This window comes from Oncorhynchus gorbuscha, linkage group LG05, assembly GCF_021184085.1.
Source record: "Oncorhynchus gorbuscha isolate QuinsamMale2020 ecotype Even-year linkage group LG05, OgorEven_v1.0, whole genome shotgun sequence".
NCBI classification, from domain to species: Eukaryota; Metazoa; Chordata; class Actinopteri; order Salmoniformes; family Salmonidae; genus Oncorhynchus; species Oncorhynchus gorbuscha.
Window position 1 is genome coordinate 70,741,816 of NC_060177.1, and position 19,575 is coordinate 70,761,390.

General features: G+C 41.6%; 2 protein-coding genes across 3 annotated transcripts in view; one reads left to right on the plus strand and one right to left on the minus strand.

The window, feature by feature from the left end:
* Positions 1 to 1,455: 1,455 nt before the first annotated feature.
* Positions 1,456 to 3,205, minus strand: LOC124036442 (claudin-4-like). Its single transcript, XM_046351035.1, has one exon. It carries the CDS (start codon positions 2,969 to 2,971, stop codon positions 2,318 to 2,320), a length of 654 nt encoding a protein of 217 aa, XP_046206991.1. The 5' UTR covers positions 2,972 to 3,205; the 3' UTR covers positions 1,456 to 2,317.
* Positions 3,206 to 4,751: 1,546 nt separating this feature from the next.
* zgc:63587 (uncharacterized protein LOC393431 homolog) overlaps positions 4,752 to 19,575 on the plus strand; it is a 48,286-nt gene continuing 33,462 nt past the window's right edge. Inside the window, exons 1-6 of one of the 2 annotated variants that reach the window (XM_046351036.1) lie at positions 4,752 to 4,884; positions 13,213 to 13,264; positions 13,826 to 13,925; positions 14,188 to 14,274; positions 16,223 to 16,346; positions 19,071 to 19,205. In XM_046351036.1, the coding sequence (XP_046206992.1) occupies positions 13,238 to 13,264; positions 13,826 to 13,925; positions 14,188 to 14,274; positions 16,223 to 16,346; positions 19,071 to 19,205 (473 nt within the window). In that variant the 5' untranslated portion in view covers positions 4,752 to 4,884; positions 13,213 to 13,237. The remainder of the gene's footprint in view (positions 4,885 to 13,212; positions 13,265 to 13,825; positions 13,926 to 14,187; positions 14,275 to 16,222; positions 16,347 to 19,070; positions 19,206 to 19,575) is intronic. The other variant, XM_046351038.1, reaches the window with a different exon arrangement.

Consider the following 19,575-nt stretch of genomic DNA (forward strand, 5'->3'; position numbering starts at 1 on the left):
GTTGAACAGTGCAGAAGAGAACCTCCCCCAACATGTTTTTTACTCACGTCAAGACCAGCATATCTGTCATGTCTAGTTTCAGGCGTTTCTTTTATGACTGCTACGTTAGGTTACAGGCGGGGAGTCTGTGTCTGGCTGGGTGTGGGTCTTTGGAATGTCCCCAGGCCGGGCCTTTATGAGGCTCATCCATACCACCACATTATAGACCCTGTCGCTAGGCAACAGCAGGTCCTAAACCGTTACCATGGCAAGGACCCATTGAGTGACGTTGCTGGTCCTGTTTGCCTCTTTTCTCTCTGGAATGGGGGTCATTTTAGAGGTGCACCCCCAACTCTACACCCCAGACAGTCCCAAAATAACAGCCCAGCCCATTCCCGACAGACCATACTACTTCTTTGTGCAGAAACACCAGATACACATCAGTCTGAATGCCTATAGAGGGGGTTATGGGAGTGATGTGATGCCTAGGTTGTCCTCAGCGAAAAGTTACAGTGAAAGTTTGGGAAGGTCATCTGCAAGTGCACACTAAGATGTTTATTCACAATGGAGTTCTATCAAGTGGTTCTTGGCCACTTTTGGCTAAAATGTCAATTGCATTGCCTACATGCAGTTGTTGGTCATAATTTCTCTCTACTAATAATGTCGTTGTCTTTTTTTACCAAAATATAATCAGCCCAACTCATATCTACCTCGATTCAGTTGAGCTGGTGAATGACCTTTACATGTTCTAGTTATAAGTGGGCATATGACCCACTAAGACTCTTATGTGGCCAGCTAAACTATAAGTAAGCTTTGAAAATCCAGCCAAAGCTTTGAACACGGGGCATTCATAATCAGCTCTGAGAATACCAATAGCTTACATGCCAGATGTTTTTGTTAATTAAGTTAAACCTGAATTTTAGGATTTGCATAATGTAGGCCTAGTATTTTAAAACAGTAATTACAGGAAATCATTTTATTTGAACTCCAAGATGCCGAAAGTTGGGAATATAGTTTAAGAGAAAAGGTCAGAACTTTTTTCATCTCACAAAAAAAGTTGTTTTGCCACCATAAATCAGCCAATTTTACAACCCACAATCACAATCACACAGACAGGCCTACAAAATCAAACCCCTCCATTGGCGGGAAAGTGCGATAGTGGTGGAAAGACATCCGAATTTGCACGCCTTTTAAACAGCGCGGTGGATTGAGAAAGAGCTGTCTGAAAGGGGGATGGGTCGGGGCGTATTGTGTGTTTAACAGCAGAGCCCCACTCTTGCTGAATGGGTATTGTCATCTAGATTTCTATAGTTCACCAAAATACTTTCTCCTGCGGGGGAACTCAACGCATCACGCAGGCGTCAGGCCCAGACATAAATAATATTGAAGATTTGCAAACTACATGTTCTGATGCCCTATTTATTATATTAATTAAACTACATTTCGATTTGTTTAAATAAAACACGGTAGAACAAATACGTTTAAGACGATATCAGTTTAATCTCAGTTTAACATTGGAAAGGATATTGCATGAAATATATAATGGATCTTTACATCAAACATTAACAAAACCAGTTAGTAAAACAGCAATGTATTCATACAAATCCATGACAAGAAACACACCCAGCACAGCTTCTACATACAGATATAAAACTCACATTTGCAAACTTTTAAAAGTTTAATCTGGACATCCTATATTTGGCATCTAAATCTATGGTCCTAATTTTTGTAAAATAGATTATATTCCACTATTATAGACACATACATATAAGGACGCCTGAGTTGTGTTTCCATAAAAATAGGCATAGCCTACATGTATTTTTTTAGCTCGTCCCACAGTGCCATGAAGCAAAAAATCCACTGTCCAAAAACCTTTTAGGTGGTTTGGAGTGCTATCCCTCCGAAATCACAGTAACCGAAGCCTACACTGAAGTAAAACAAAACAGTGGATATATTCAGTCGTATAATCTTCATAATGGTAAACGTTTCAAAATGCAAGGGATTATGAGCGATCATTGAAAATATAGACTAGGACATTTAAAAATACAGGTACCTAAAACAAAGACGCTCATTTTTGTCATTTATCACTTTATATCCAGACGTATATGCATAGTCTCCAAAAAGTTTATTTTCTGCTGTTTGCAAAAATGATGAACGAATATGTTATCCAATATTGTGTTTAGTTTATAGTCAGTGTAACAAAATGATGCTTTAATTGATTTCAAAGTTCAGAGTAAACTGCAGGTGCAAAAAATACGTTTAAAAAAATAGTTTTTCAAAAGATCACAGCACATTTACGCACAGCATAGCTACCCCATCCCGAGGGTGGGAAGCAGGGCTACACGTAATTCCTTTTGTCATAGTCTCCGGTCCCGTTCGGTGTGGCCCGTTTGGTCGGGGAATATTTGGCCGAATAGCCCGAATTCCCGTCAGAAGGACAAGAGCAGCAGAGTAGCGCGCCCCCGATCAGCAGGAGCGCCGTGGCCGCCCAACCGATGTAGAGCGCGGCCCCGATCTCCCTCTTTTTGGACGCGGGCACCTGTGGGTTGTAGAAGTCAGAGATGATGTTGTTGGCCATCCAGCAGAGAGGAACTAACACAAACAACCCACTGGTGATGTAGATGACCCCTCCGGCGTTTACCACCCGGGTTTTGACGTTCTCGGCGCTAATGCAGTTGGTGCACTGCGCCCCGGCGATCACCACCATCAGCCCCAGCACGCCAAACACACACGAGATGACGGTGAGGGCTCGCGCCGCCTGCAGGTCGTGGCCGAGCGCAAGGACAGAGTCGTGCACCTTGCACTGCATCTGGCCGGTGCTCTGCACCACACAAGACATCCAGAGCCCATCCCAGATGGTCTGAGCCACCACAATGTTGGCCTCGATGAACGCCGTTACCTTCCACATGGGCAGCCCGCACACCACCATCACCAGGAGCGAGCCAATTACGCACAGCCCCAGCCCAAGGATCTCCAGTCCAGCGGACACCATCTTCGCTATTTTTTAATGGATATTTGTTATAATTTGTGTCCTCCTCTGTGCGTGAACAACGCGTCTTTATGTGGATGCTGCGCTTTGGAATATCTGAGCTTCAGACAGATTCAGACAACGTGGATTTGTTTGAGACTCCTTACATCACTCTTGCTACAAATAGTCTACAACAGGCTGTCGTTTTAGTCACTATGTTACTGACTGTAAAAACAACTGGACTCATAGAGCGGCTTGACCAATTATATGTTTTGAGTGGGGTGGGGGTGACTCCACAAGTGCTAAAGCCAGAGGAAAAACTTTCACCCAATCAGAAGTCACCGCATCCTCTCAGCACCAATGAGGAGGCAGGGATGTTGGATGAGAATGAACAAAGCCAGGAGACCGCATTTTGTGCGTGCGTGCGTGTGAGAACAGTTAGTCGGTTGAATATAGGGTTGGGAACAAACGCAGAGGACTTGTAAGACCCTAGGCTGTAATAAAACATATTCTAACCAAGTTGCTCATTACTGGAATAGCCTTCACAATAACTCAATTATATGACTTTGAAGCAAACATAATTGCTGGGCTCTTATTTCCATTATATTATATTATTATTATTATTATTTCCAATTTAGTCGAATTTAAGAACATACAATTACTGTATATGACTGGTTCTAGACAGAACTGCATAATTTAGTATGACATTCGATGTTATTGATTTTAAATGTTTTAATATTGGAACATTGTAATAATAGCCTAATAAAAAACAAAAGCACCACATAGCCTATGTAAGGGCCCTAGACATAGCAGTTAGGATTGCCTACTGCTGTCGACAGTATGCTGTTTACAGGCTACAGACTGGACTCACTGGACCATAAGCAGGTGTAATGTTAGTTGCATTACAAATGGAGCCTATGTAATGGCCCCAACCAGAGCAATTAGAATTGCCTAATGCTGTGACAGTATGTTGATTGAAGGCTAAAACTGGACTCACTGGACCATAAGCAGGTGTAATGTTAGTTACATTACACATGTTGTTTTTGCTTCTGGTGGGTTCAGGGCATAATTAAACATATACACATTTTCATTTACGTCATTTAGCAGACGCTATTATCCAGAGCGATTTACATGAGCAATGAGGGTTAAGTATTTTTCACCAAATGTATGTAAACTTTGTTTAAACTCAGTTGCCTGTATTCTATCTCTAAATGTTGTCTATCACTAGCAGCACCATACCACCAAGTAACATTCTGAGTAGTCTATGCCTACTTGGCCAATAAAGGTGATTCTGATTCGAAACAGCGAACTTCAGATTATTGGCCCAACGCCCCTAACCGCTAGACTAGCTACCGCCTGTTTCAAATCTAGACTAAGTCTATATGTTAGAACATTTCTTGAAATATATTTAATTGGAAAAATTTTTTTAAAACGATGCACGCTCTCATTGACTGTTTTGTTTTCCAAGTTTGCATCGACTTCAATTTAAAGTTTTAATTTAGGATACTTTCCGTAGGCCACATTAGCATAGACAATGATTGTTACAATGTTACTGTTGACGTGGAATCGTGGAATCACAGTGCTACTTCCTACACAATAATGTTTGCGAAATAATGTATCCTCCCACGAACTCCCATATAATAACGTGTAACAACCAAAGCGTGACATCATCAAGAACGATATCTGCCTCATATAGAAACTGAGAAGTATGGCTGCCATCTTGGATCTTGAATTACCTTTGCATATTGTGATTCCACCCTGGTTTGAGCCGAAATGATCCCAGTTGCACTGCCTCCCACCCGTGAAAAAATACAAACGGGCGTCATGGGATGAGGGCGGGACATTGGAGCTGTTTCCGGAGTCCCTTCCCTGGCCTGGGATAGAAAGAAGAGGGGGGAAATACGTCTGTTTATTTACATTTCATAAATTACACACAGGTAAGGTCTCAAACGGTCGTATATGAATGCTTGTCTACCAGCAGAGTGAGAGAAAGAGAGAAAAGGGATGAGCTTTTAGCGAGATCAGATAGTTGAAACTTGGCAACATGACACCACTCACTTTCCATGCTAAAGTTTGACATAAAACAAAGAGTTTCATAGTGCTTCGGAAGTTGAATTGATAGGCCTGTTTCCTATTTACAATAAGGTACACTGTTTCCATGTAAAGTATATGCAATTATGCCTAACATATTCGCCGTAAATTCTTCATAGAGTGTCGTGTTTGGAATATGTCAATCTTTCCCAAACTGGGTGTGGACGTCAAAACTAGTAGACAACAAAAGGACAAAACATTTCCGCTACATTAAACATCCTATTTATAATTCAAATAAGTAACTTTTTGTTGTTGTTGAAAAATACAAAATCTTTATAAAAAAATCATGAACCACACATTTCACTTGTGACAATATTGACTTTGACACTGCTGTATGTATGTATGTATGTATGTATGTATGTATGTATGTATGTATGTATGTATGTATGTATGTATGTATGTATGTATGTATGTATGTATGTATGTATGTATGTATGTATGTATGTATGTATGTATGTATGAATGAATGAGGGGTAACTATCCCCAGAGGTAAGGTCCAATTGTTCACACAAAAAAGCAAAGTTTGGTAAAAAAATGTGGTATATGGATGATGGTCATGCTTAGGCAAACATACTATGAAGGAAAATAAGTACAGTTTACACTTTTTTAGCTCTTTAAGGAAAAGAGGAGCAACAATTGCTCAGCTGCAAAGTGGTAAGCCTCACAAGCTCATGGAGCAGGACTGCTGAAGTGCTAAGTGTGTAAAAATGGCCTGTCCTCGGTTGCAACACTCACGACTGACTTCCAAACTGCCCCTGGAAGCAACGTCAGCACAATAACTGTTCTTTGGGAGCATCAAGAAATGGGTTTCCATGGCCGAGCAGCCGCACGCACACAAGCCTAAGCTCAAAATGCGCAATGCCAAGCGTTGGCTGGAGTAGTGTAAAGCTCGCCACCATTGGACTGTAGAGCAGTGGAAAAGCATTCTCTGGAATGATGAATCACTCTTCACTACATGGGAGTCAGATGGACAAATCTGGATTTGGCGGATGCCAGGAGAATGCTACCTGCCCCAATGCATAGTGCCAATTGTAAAGTTTGGTGAAGGAGGAATAATAGCCTGGGGTTAGCCCTTTAGTTCCAGTGAAGGGAAATCTTAATGCTACAGCATACAAAGACATTCTAGACGATTCTGTGCTTCCAACTTTGTGGCAACAGTTTGGGGAAGGCCCTTCCCTGTTTCAACATGACAATGCCCCTGTGCACAAAGCGAGGTCCATACAGAAATGGTTTGTCAAGATCGGTGTGAAAGAACTTCACTGTCCTGCACATGGCCTTGACCTCAACCCTATGGAACATGTTTGGGATGAATTGGAACACCGACTGCAAGCCAGGCCTAAACGCCCAACATCAGTGCCAACCTCACTAATGCTCTTGTGGCTGAATGGAAGTAAGTCCCCGCAGCAATGTTTCAACATCTAGTGGAAATCCTTCCCAGAAGAGTGGAGGATGTTATAGCAGCAAAATGGGGACCAACTCCATATTAATTCCCATGATTTTGGAATTAGATGCTTGCCGAGTAGGTGTATGTGGTGTGTGTATGTATGTAGGCTACTGTATGGATGTAGTCTGTGACCAAAACATGTGTTGTTGTACTGAGTTCATTTCAATTCCTAGAACCTGACATAACCGTTAAACATCAGATGTATCATTGACCTCTGACAGTTTAGCACGTCCTGATAAAATACATTTTATGTTTAGACAACTCCACAATAACAGTAGGAAACAATAATAAGTATTCTCATTGTGTGTCTCTCTGAGCTAAGAGATGGCGGAGGGCCACTATTGAACAGCTATCACCCATCTTGGCTCATATCTTTTGGCTCAGGGAGTCTATGAACATTTCATTTCCCTCTGTTTGAGTGGATGAAGATTATAAAAGGGAAGCCTTTATCGTGAATGTTTAGGTCGTGATAGGAGACCCTTTATATTGAACTCAAAGATGGTTGCCCATGAGCACAGATCTTGGATCAGCGTACTCTCTAAATTCTGACCTTATCCATTATCAGGGAAACATAAAACTGGTGTTTTATCAGTGTCAAGTGGCAAGTTCCTCTTACTCCTGAAAAATGCAGACTGCCTCCCAAATAGCACCATATTCCCTCTTGTAGTGCACTACTTTTGACCAGAGCTCATAGGTCCCAAATGACACCCTGATACCCATCGGCCATTTGATTAACCTCAGTGTGAGCCGTCTTTCTCTAGTCTTATCTCAGACAGAGCTGAGAGGGAGCCTCTGACACCACTCATCAAGGAGGGACGTTTCCTTTTGTTTTGTAGTGTGGTGTGAACGGAAAAACAACATGAATCAGACTGACATGTCCAAGTGGAGATCCAGAGTGGTGCTCTCAGTAATTGTACTGTACAGGATATGTTGTAATCCTCAATACTGGCAAATGGACAGTGGCATGGAAGAGGATTTGTGTCCACCCATAGAACAGTCTAGTTCTAACCTCGTAGAAGGATGTCATGAAGATATGCTATGTTTTCTTTCTGTTTTCTTTCAGTCCTTCTAAGGACCTTTGGTGCTTTGGTAATGGACACAGATGCTAAACTTAACTACCCATACATTATGGAAGTTTGGTCAGTACTGCGATGTTTATGCGTTGTAGGAGTGGTGTAGTAAGAATTTCATGGTAAGGCCTACACTTGTTGTATTTGGCGCATGTGACAAAGTTTGATTTTAGTTTTATGATTTCACAATATAAATAGAAAAATGTGACATTCTATTTATATTGCTCTGCCATTTAACCCTGTGATCCCATGTTGGTCATACAGTAGCTAGGCCTTTGTGCATAGTGAAACAATTATGATAACATTTTTGCTTTGCCATCAAACCCTTCTGTTGCTTGACTATTTCCGCTTCTGTCCGCATCATAATAAAAGGGCCATCCTGTGCTCTGTACTCTGTCTGTGTTATGAACAGCCCTGCTGGTTTCCGTTGGCTTGAAAGGCTTTCTCATTCCGCCCATTGTTGTGCTTTTTCTTTTCATTGCTTGTAGAGAGCTCCTGAAACAGAGTATAACAGCTTTATTATTGTTGCCCACATCACCTCGTGACCCCCAAAGGACCACTTATTACAGTCAAGCCTCAAACCCCCTGCTGTGTATGTGTGTACATGTGAGTCTGCCAACTTTCTTTTTATGAGGCTACGTTCAGTTTATTAGTTCGCTGCCCAGTCATAGAATAGCTCAAATCAGAGTGGACATTTCAGGAAGAGGTTCTTAACCAAGAGACCAAATTAAGCAAAAATAGAATTCAAAATAATAACTCATTTCTATAGATTTTCATAGGTCTCAATAATTACGTCTGGCTTAAATGTGTTGTTTTACGCTACTGTGTGACTAAGAGGTAAGGTGTATAGATTCACTGCCACCACAGCCCCTCCAGCTAATAAATCAAGTGTAAACCTCACATGCCAGGATTTTGGCTTAACTAAGGTGGCATTTCTCCTTCTTTGCCAAACTGTTTAATCTCCCTCAGGTCTCCCTTAAATGGGTATTATTAAGTGAGTATTATTGCCGCCTGCCTCCTGCCTGTATCTCCCGTAGTGTTGCCTTTGTGTTAATACCACAGCGATAATGGAACAGCTTAATTAATCTACTGCTGGTTCCCACAGAGACAGTCCAGGAATAACACGTGTGTGTGTGTGTGTGAGTGAGTGGACGTGTTTAACTATACTTGTGGGGACCAGATTTGGTCAAACAAAAATTTTACCAACTGGGGACATTTTGTTAGTCTCCACATGCTATTTCTAGGGGGGTTAGGAGCTAGGGTAAGGGTTAGGGAAAATAGGATTTTGAATGGGACTGTCCCCACAAAGTTAGTTGTACAAGACTGTGTGTGTGTGTGTAGGGCAAACTCATTTGGTTGCGGGTAAAATAGTTTTTTTTTTAAATACAGACACACTGTATTGCTTTTGCATATTCAATAAATGCATTGTAACTTGTATGGTATGAAGGCCACAGAACATAGCCATAGATAATAGATGAATAATAATAATGCTGTGAAATAAATGTAGGCTATCCCTCGGATGCAGGCCGTCTCACCCCGTGCTGCCCGCTATGTCCTGCTAAGATCCATATCGCAAGCTGTTGACTTGTGGGCCCCGTCCGTCAGGCATGCCACTGACTGACCCTAACCACCTCTGTGCTTCGACCCCTGATAGTGTGTGTGATTGTGGGCCAGTGGGGCCGCGGGTGGGCTCTTGTTCTGTCTCTTACCCAGGCGGAGGGGTGATCTGTATGAAAGGCCTCAGGAACCTGGGTGATAAACAGCCATTGTTCTCCTGAGAACTTGATGAAACAGAGAGGGATATCTGGCCATGCCGCCTGCTGCAGACATATGAGGTCCTGCCACCATACACAATAGATCAGTGTTGTAGTACTCCCGTCTCGAGGCCACATATTGAGTGTCTCGGTTTCAGATACATTTGTACTTGGTCTTGACAGTGAGCACTCATAATTTCTTCACCAGACCAGCAGAGTAAAAAACTCTTATCAGCTTCCATTCAATCAGCGGATAAAACCACTTTGACGGGCCAAATATATACACTCCTTTCTTGAAACATTATCTTAACAGCCTTTATCTATTATATACATGTTTGCGCAGTGGTGAACCTATAGGCCTTCAGTGTGTGACAAGTTTGTGATTCTGAAAGGACAGCAACTGTAATACCAGCGCACTCATGTAGGAGAATGCACTTTTTGTAAAAACACAAAGAGCCATTGGTGTAGTGGAGGGTATACCCAGGTATAAACCGTATACCCACTTTTGTTTTCAGTGGGCATTGTGTATACTCACTTCTTAATCCCTTCTGTTGTGTATCAAAGTAGTGTAGTGGAGGTATACGGCTTATCAATCATGTAGTACAATAGAGAGATCATGCACAAAGTAGCCTACACAATCGCAAAGCATGTGAAATATATTCACATTCGCGCTGCACAGATGTCTTAGTTCAGCGGAATATCATCTGCAAGCAGCAAGAGTGTGCAGCTCTCAACTGGTTTTGGCTTGGAGCAGCTCGGAGAAGAATAACATCGGTAGCTAGTAGGGTAGGAAAGACATTTATATCTACCAGTAAATGCTAAGTAAGGCAACAATGGGTATGCAAACCAGGTATTTAAAAAGTTTAGTCCCAAGTGTTGGCTAGTAGACCATTTGTGATGTGCAGTTGTCATCATGCGCTGTTTGCATCAGGGGCATAGACATGGATGGGCCTGGGCCTGACAAGCCCACCCAATCAGATTTCATATGGTTTCACTGTTGTTGTGGACTTAGATCATCACGATTATGAGAGTGAAAATCTGAAATATCTATAGGGAAACTCACTTTAAAAAAAACATAGGAAAACACAGGATTTTTCACACAGGGTGCCTTTCCTTTGCTGGATGGGGAGTTTGGGAACTTTTTGGCAAAATTATAGTATACCCACTTCTCCAGGTACCCCTTCTCCACTGCATAGGGCCGATGGAAAGACGGCAGACATACACAGCATGATGTTAAAGGATAAGCAGTCCATAAACTCTGACATAAGCCAGTAGGTCCCAATCATAAGAATACAAAAACACAAGCATTAAGCATTTCCCAATCGAAATGTACAACTATTTCTTCCCATTGCAAAATGGTCAGAGTGAGGTGTTTTCTCATTTGTCTGGAAGTTGCAAGCTAGGCTACCATTGCCCATCGTTTATCAGTGCAATTTAGACAGCCAACTAGCTGAAAAAGTTTGAGAGCATTTGTCTAATGTTCCTTTGTTAGAATTTAACTAATCTTGCTCTGGCTAGCATTAGTTGTTGATCTTGTTGATGTGCATAACTGAGGGAGAGAGCGCCTACTTTTTCATGGTTGTTTGATAAATAGGACTGTAAAGTTCCCAAATGTAAGAGGACTCCCGTGGTGTTTACATATTTACAGAAATACAGTCAGGTGTTTTGTTTTGAATTTTGCCAAATAAATGTATCCTAAAGATCTAAAGTTGCACTGTTGCAAACACACAGTAAGGTTAAAAGTGAATGATTGCAGGCCCATGTGGCAAATGGCTTGTTTGTATAAAGGCCTATTGTAGCTCTGACTGGATGTGTGTGTGTGTGTGTGTGTGTGTGTCAGGTTCTTCCTGGGGGTGTATATGAACAGATTGTAATATGATTTCATTTTGCTAAAATGCTGTCAGTTCCACTTCAAATGCAACGATGTTTTATTTTCAAATAGGTGGCTAACAGCAAGCACAGTGCAATATTAAACACAGTTCCACTCACCAGATGATAATCATTTAAAAATGAACTTCTTGTTGAAAGTTATTATTGAAAAGGGAGAAGCTAACAAATTGACAATAACGTAAGCACCAGCATTCAGAGCAGCTCACCAATCTACCAACCTCATCCCTATACTGTATTTATTTATCTTGCTCCTTTGCACCCCAGTATCTCAACTTGCACATTCATCTTCTGCACATCCTACCATTCCAGTGTTTAATTGCTATATTGTAATTAATTTGCCACCATGGCTTATTTATTGCCTTAACTCTCTTATCCTACCTCATTTGCACATGCTGTATATAGATTTTTCTACTGTATTATTCATTGTATGTTTGTTTATTCCTTGTGACTCTGTGTTGTTGTTTATTCCATGTGTAACTCTGTGTTGTAGTATGTATCGAACTGCTTTGCTTTATCTTGGCCAGGTCGCAGTTGCAAATGACAACTTGTTCTCAACTAGCCTACCTGGTTAAATAAATGTGAAAAAAATACAATAAAACATCCTCTTAGATAACACCTGCTGCAGCTGCTGCAAACTAGCCGACAAGAAAAGCTAGCTAGCTAGACCGTGGGAAAACTACTGCTCGTTATTGCACAGTGACCTGTTGGCCTTCAAGAAGGCAGACGTTTCCATAAGTTTTTGTAAAAACAGTCCCACCCATTAAGCCAATGTGATTGGTTTATTCCACTGTCACTCAAATTCTGCCCTAATACAGTTGAATGGCAGATGCCTTTCTGATGGCCTATCCAATGGCTAACTTAGCAAACTATAATTATTTCTCCAGAGACCAGCAAAGAAAGATCCTGATTGGATATATTTTTTCTCTTCAGTGTTAACCCTTTCCTTTCTAACAAACTGAAGCAATTAAATCAGAACATAATTGAAAAGAGTAATATAATTATTCTTATTATTTTTATTATTTTATAAATTCCTAGCCCGTCTCTGAAGGTATAGAAGGCCCATTGTTCCCCACTGTGTTTGGGTTAGTAATACATTGTAGTGTCTTTATTTCCCTCAGCATGCATTTTTTCACTATTTGAATGTCTAAAGAATCCATATGTTCTAAAATATGAATGCAGAAATACATGGTCTTGAATTGGACTCGCATTTTTATGGTCTTGGTCCGGTCTTGGTCTTGAATTGGTCTCGCTTCATCACTCTTTAATGGATTCAAGACAATATTAAAGTGTCATATGGCACACACTCCTCATAAATACGGGTTACATTTCTTTTCTTGTGTTTTTCAAATAAAGTTACATAACAGGGTTCAGTAGTCTGGCTGTGCTTTGCCATCTCTCCCCCTTTTGCTTTATCACACACAACCTGTCAGTCAGTGCCTAGTGTGTCAGTCAGTGCCTAGTGTGTTATGATCAAATGGAGGGATGTTTTCACACAGCGCAGGGCACAGGTTGGTGGCAATTATGTGATCATTTATCATTCAGGATCATTTCTCTTTCATCCGAGTAGTGCCATAGAGTAAAGCAGCGGGAGCCTAACTAAACATACCTGGTTCTTCATGGAGGTCTGGGAACCAACTTGTTGTCCGCCCTGTTTCTGCTCTATCAGTTGACTGTGATACAGTTAATGGGGATTTCCATGAGGGACTAGATGTGAGCTTAGAGTGTCCTAGTGTGGATGCTGTCATTATTCAGAATGTCGGTGAGAGTGGCTACTACATGTTAAAGGTAGTACTGTAGTAAGAGTTGAGTGTAGGCCTGGTGGTGAGTGATTTATACAGTTGTTGTCTGAAGCAGAGATGGCGAGAGAGCCTGGGTGCCAGTCTGCTTCCGCTTAAACAACGCTACATTGTTACCTTGCCAACAACAAAAACAAGTTTACTAAAGCATAAACAGACTTGCACCCAGGCTAATGTTAGTGTTGAGTGACTTATATGATATTTATGTTTCTGGTTGCAGGTTCAGGCGACCAGCAGCAGTGACCATGTCTCAGTCTGCAGAGAAAGGGAAGGTGAGTGTACCCCTACTTCTGTAGTATGCACACTCCCTAACCCAGGCACTCAGAGAGGACATCCTGTATAAACACAGCTGTTTCATCGGCAGCTTTATTGCTTTTGGGATTATCTCCTCCATTTAATCTGAATTTACACCAGCCATCTCTCACACACATCTACTAAAGGCTGGAGATTAAGAATGTCAGGGAGGAGAGCGATATATTGTCTCATGCTTCATAAAAAACATGTGTAAACTAACAGTGAAATGCTTACTTATGGGACTTTCCCAACAATGCAGAGAGAAAAATAATTATAACACAAGGACTAAATACACAATGTGTAATGATAACTTGGCTATATACACATAGGTACCAGTACCGAGTTGATGTGCAGGGGTACAAGATAATTGAGGTAGATTTGTACTTACAGGTAGGGATAAAGTGACTAGGCATCAGGATGGACAATAAACATTATCCGCACAGAGAGAGAGGGGAAGGGAAGAGAAACAATTCAAGACCCTTCCAATGCAAATCCTAGTGAGGTATAGTGCATTACCTTTATAACCATGTGTTTGTCAGTTCCCCGAGGCGGCAGGATATGTGGGTTTTGCCAACCTGCCCAACCAGGTGCACAGGAAGTCAGTGAAGAAGGGATTTGAGTTCACCCTCATGGTCGTTGGTGAGTATGGCCTATTCACCAACATTGTCAATTCAAGAGACACTCACCAACACAGTAGTTATTTTGTGCCAAAATGATGTTGTGTAGTTGAGGGCTGTTTCCCAAATGGCTCCCTATTCCCTATATAGTGCACTACTTTTGACCAGAGCCCTGGTCAAAAGTAGTGCACCATATAGAGAGTGGGGTGCCATTTGCCATTTGGGACACAACCTTTTAGATGTATAGATCTTAGAATGATCACGACCGGTCCCTATTTCTGCAGGAGAGTCTGGTTTGGGCAAGTCTACGCTGATCAACAGCCTGTTTTTGACAGACCTCTACCCAGAGCGATACATCCCTGGGGCTGCAGGTACACACACACACTCTCTCACACTCACTCACGAATAATGGAGAAATGTCTGTTCTGCTGTCTCCAGTATAGTATTGCTTGGAGTGGAATGTTAAGAGTGATCGTTTGTATTAGTCTTTCAAAGGCCCATCCCCTCCTCATGATTTAGATGATTTGCCAGTCTGGAAAACAACCTCCAGCTCCTACCACTTTTGTGTTTGTAGTTCATATTGCATAGGTGTAAGCAATGTGGTGTTGGCTTTTGCAGTATTGATCTTACAAAAAAAAGTTTTTAAATCATGTGTTTTTTTGTTTTTTGTCACATAGGTCATATGTGAGCACATGAAAACTTGTTTTTGGATCACTTTACATTCATGTGTTTTTTCCACAAGGGTGCTTACAACTGTCCAGTGCCTTAAGATCTGCAGAAGGGGTTAGGGTCTGCCTGGGTTTGTTTTCAACTTGGATATTTTGTCCAGAGGCTTGGCTTAGGCTTTAGAGTCACAAGGAATAGAAGCTTTGATGTGAAAAGTAATGAAACTAGTTTGGGGTCACTTAGAAATATCCTTGTTTTTGAAAGAAAAGCAATAAAAAAATGTCCATTTAAAATAACCTCAAATTGATCAGAAAAACAGTGTACACATTGTTAATGTTGTAAATGACTATTGTAGCTGGAAACAGCTGATTTAAAACATTTAATGGAATATCTAGTATAGGTGTACAGAGGCCCATAATCAGCAACCATCACTTGTGTGTTCCAATGGCACGTTGTGTTAGCTAATCCAAGTTTATCATTTTAAAAGGCTAGTTGATCATTAGAAAACCCTTTTCCAATTATGTTAGCACAGCTGAAAACTGTTGTCCTGATTAAAGAGGCAATAAAACTGGCCTTTAGACTAGTTGAGTATTTGAAGCATCAGAATTAGTGAGTTGGATTACAGGCTCAAAATGGCCAGAAACAAAGACCTTTCTTCTGAAACTCATTAAGCTATTCTTGTTCTGAGAAATGGAGGCTATTCCATGCGGAAATTGCAAAGAAACTGAAGATCTCATACAGCGCTCTGTACTACTCCCTTCATAGAGCAGTGCAAACTGGCTCTAACCAGAATATAAAGAGGAGAGGGGGGCCCCAGTGCACAACTTAGCAAGAGGACAAGTACATTAGTGTCTAGGTTGAGAAACAGACACCTCACAAGTCCTCAACTGGCAGCTTCATTAAATAGTACCCGCAAAACACCAGTCTCAACGTCATCAGGGAAGAGGTGACTCCGGGATGCTGGCCTTCTAGGCAGAGTTGCAAAGAAAAAGCCATATCTCAGACTGGCCAATAAAAAGAAAAGATTAAGATGGGCAAAAGAACATCGACACTGGACAGAGGATGATTGGGAATAAAGTGTTATGGACAGACAAATCTAAGGTGTTCGGATCACAAAGAAGAACATTTGTGAATAGCAGAAAAGATGCTGGAGGAGTGCTTGACGCTATCCGTCAAGCATGGTTGAGGCAATGTGATGGTCTGGGGGTTCTTTGGTGATGGTAAAGTGGGAGATTTGTACAGGGTAAAATGGATCTTGAAGAAGGAAGGCTATCACTCTATTTTGGGGTGAAGCATGGGGTGAAATCTCTTCAGATTACCTCAACAAATTGACAACTAGAATGCCAAATGTCTGCAAGGCTGTAATTGTTGCAAATGGAGGATTCTTTGACGAAAGCACAGTTTGAAGGACACAATTATTATTTCAATTTAAAAATCATTATTTATAATCTTGTCAACATCTTTAACTATATTTCCTATTCATTTTGCAACTAATTTAATGTATGTTTTCATGGAAAACAAGGACATTTCTGAAGTGACACCAAACTTTTGAACGGTAGTGTATTTATCATTAGGCCGTGTCCCCCGGGACATCTCTCAGCTTAACCTAGTGTGTTAAACAAAATATTATATATGTAATCTCTCCCTCTGTAGAGAAGATTGAGCGGACGGTGCAGATAGAAGCCAGTACGGTGGAGATTGAGGAGAGGGGCGTGAAGCTCCGCCTTACTGTGGTCGACACCCCCGGATACGGAGATGCTATCAACAGCCAGGACTGGTGGGTGTGGGTGGGTGCGGGGGGGTGTCTAGGTGGGTGTGTATGGCTGGTGAGACATACACACAGATCTATCTCACAGAGAAACAGAGGAGTTTTCTCATATTTTATTCTGTTTCCTGTTCTGAGTCCCCCTCCACTTGTTTTCCCTCCTGTACTCCCATCCTCTTTTACTCCCTCTCTCAAATTCCCTCTCACCTCCCTCCCCCACCCTCTCTTTTCTACCTCACCTCCCCAATCTTTCATTCACCCTTTCACCATTTCCTTAGCCTCCTCCCCTTTGTCTGTTTGTGTGCAGGGTTTTTTCTGGATCAAAAAGGAGCTTAGGTGGTGGGTGTGACAATGGGTACCGGCGGCGTGTCAGCGCTGCTGAATTTAAAGGCCCAGTGCAGTCAAAAACGTGATTTCCCTATGTTTTATATACCTTTCTACACTGAGGTTGGAAGAATACTGTGAAATTGTAAAAATGATAATACCATTTTACTGTAAGAGCTGTTTGAAAAGACTGCCTGAAATTAGAGCTGGATGGAGTTTTGGCCTGCCTGGTGACATCACCAGGTGGTAAATTAGTTAATAGACCAATAAGAAAGAGAGTAAAAAATAACTGAAAACTAGCTGTTATTGGTAGAAAGTTTTCTCCTCCCTACTCAGACTGTTCCCAGACAGTTATAGCAAAATCCTTGCTTGAGAAATTGCTCTTCCTAAGAAACAATTTTTGTTTCTTTGACTGTTGAAAACAATCAAAGTAAGGTGCTTTATTGTTACCCAGAAATTATTTGATATTGAGAGAGAACTTCTGCATTGGGCTTTTAAGAGCACCCCCGTCTTGGCGGTGTAGAGAAATCTTTTTGTTTTGCCAATTTTCTGCAATTCTACAAATGGATCTGAGAAACATTTTTGTAGTCATAAAGCTAATTTCCTGCAATTCTACACATTTGCCATGGACCTGATGGAAAATGTTGCAGTTTTAAAGCTAATTTCCGGCGATTCTATATTCTTCTATGGAAATGGGAACGTTTTAACGCTAATTTCCATACATTTGGTTATTTTGCTCAAACGTAATAACTAAATCACTACAACTGAATAGTTCTAATTTTAAATTCACCCTGACTGTCTAGCTTTTTTATTTTGGTGGTTGTTAGTTCTCAAAGAGTATATTATAAAAAGATATGGGCATCATTCCATTTCAATTTAATTTCAATTCTTCTCAGTTGAATTGGACAAGGCATTTTTTTCACTGTAGTGGCTTGATTCGTCTGGAGTTGATATGGAATGAACCCCAACAATGCCTGGGTCCAACTGGGGGATGTGATTTTTATTTTTATTTTATTTAACTAGGCAAGTCAGTTAAGAACAACTTCTTATTTACAATGGCAGCCTGCCCTGGCCAAACCCTAACGACCCTGGGCCAATTATGCGCTGCCCTATGGGACTACCAATCACAGCTGGTTGTGTTACAGCCTGGAATCGAACCAGGGTCTGTAATGACGCCTCTAGCACTAGGTGAATATAAGTCAGAGGTAACTGCATCCCAAATGGCACCCTATTCCCTATATAGTGCACTACTTTTGACCGACACTTGGCATTTTGCATGGTGATCTTAGGCCTGTGCTGACGTTGCTTCCAGAGGCAGTTTGGAACTCTGTAGTGAGTGTCCCAAGGATTTCAATGGCAGAAAATGAATGAGTGAGTGTAGCTATGTCTGTGTGTATGAGTGTGTACAATAGTTGATGATGGCAAGTACAGTGATTATTCCTGTTCCTTTGCCCCCTCAGCTGCTGTGTGGGCTCTTTCCTTCCCTCTCTCCCTCCACCTCTCAGCTCCATTTCCTGTTGATTGTCCTGACATGCCTGTGGAAGAGTCGACATAGAAAAATGGTCACATGCTTAGTAAACAACAGGTGTAGACTAACAGAGAAATGCTTACTTCCGGGTCCTTTGCTAACAATGCCGAGTTAAAGATGAAGAAGATAGAAGTAGAAACCAGGGTTGATACCACTGGCAGTGGTCTAAGGGTTGAGTGCAATAGAGCAGGTTAGCAGCTCAGTGGCGTTAGTGACAATAAAGGGGCAACAGTAGCAGGTAATCAGGATATGCTAAGATCCAGAGTTGGGATCATTTCAATTGAATTTCAATTCCTCTCAGTTGAATTGGCAAGGCATTTATTCACTGTAGTGGCTTGTGTTGTCTGGAGTCGATACGGAATGAACCACAACACTGCCTGGGTCCAACTGGGTGACGTGAATATAGGTCAGAGGTAATCTGCACCCTATTCCCTATATAGTGCACTACTTTTGACCAGAGTAGTGCACTATACAGGGAATAGGGTGCCATTTGGGAAGTAGACTTTGATGTTACTCCTGTTTGGGGGGGAAGCTGTTGCTAAATACCATGTGACCACGCCTAGTGGCCCTGCAGGAAGTAATCAGAGAAAGCAGGTCAGATGGCAGAGATAGGCTGCATCTCTTTCTGGTCTCCTTTCCTCCATGTTGCTATCTGTTATCCCTGGTTTTAATATCAGTGTAAATGAAGTATGAAAGGTGAGGAGAAAAAGCTTAGACTTTTGAGTTGCACCCACTTGGTAAGTATAGACAGTGTATATACTGCCAAGGCTACAAAGACCCACCATCTATTTCTGGAGGTGGTCTTCAAGTTCACACAATGTCTCTGGTTGATTTGTGTTTGATGTGTGTTTGTGTCCTGTGTGTGTGTGTGTGTGTGTCCTCAGCTTTAAGACCATCATCCAGTACATTGATAACCAGTTTGAGCGTTACCTTCATGATGAGAGTGGCCTGAACCGCAGACACATCGTAGACAACAGAGTCCACTGCTGCTTCTACTTCATCTCTCCTTTTGGACACGGGTAACACACACACTTCTACTTCATCTCTCCTTTTGGACACTGGTAACACACACTTCTACTTCATCTCTCCTTTTGGACACTGGTAACACACACTTCTACTTCATCTCTCCTTTTGGACACGGGTAACACACACACTTCTACTTCATCTCTCCTTTTGGACACGGGTAACACACACACTTCTACTTCATCTCTCCTTTTGGACATGGGTAACACACACACTTCTACTTCATCTCTCCTTTTGGACACGGGTAACACACACACTTCTACTTCATCTCTCCTTTTGGACACTGGTAACACACACTTCTACTTCATCTCTCCTTTTGGACACGGATAACACACACACTTCTACTTCATCTCTCCTTTTGGACAT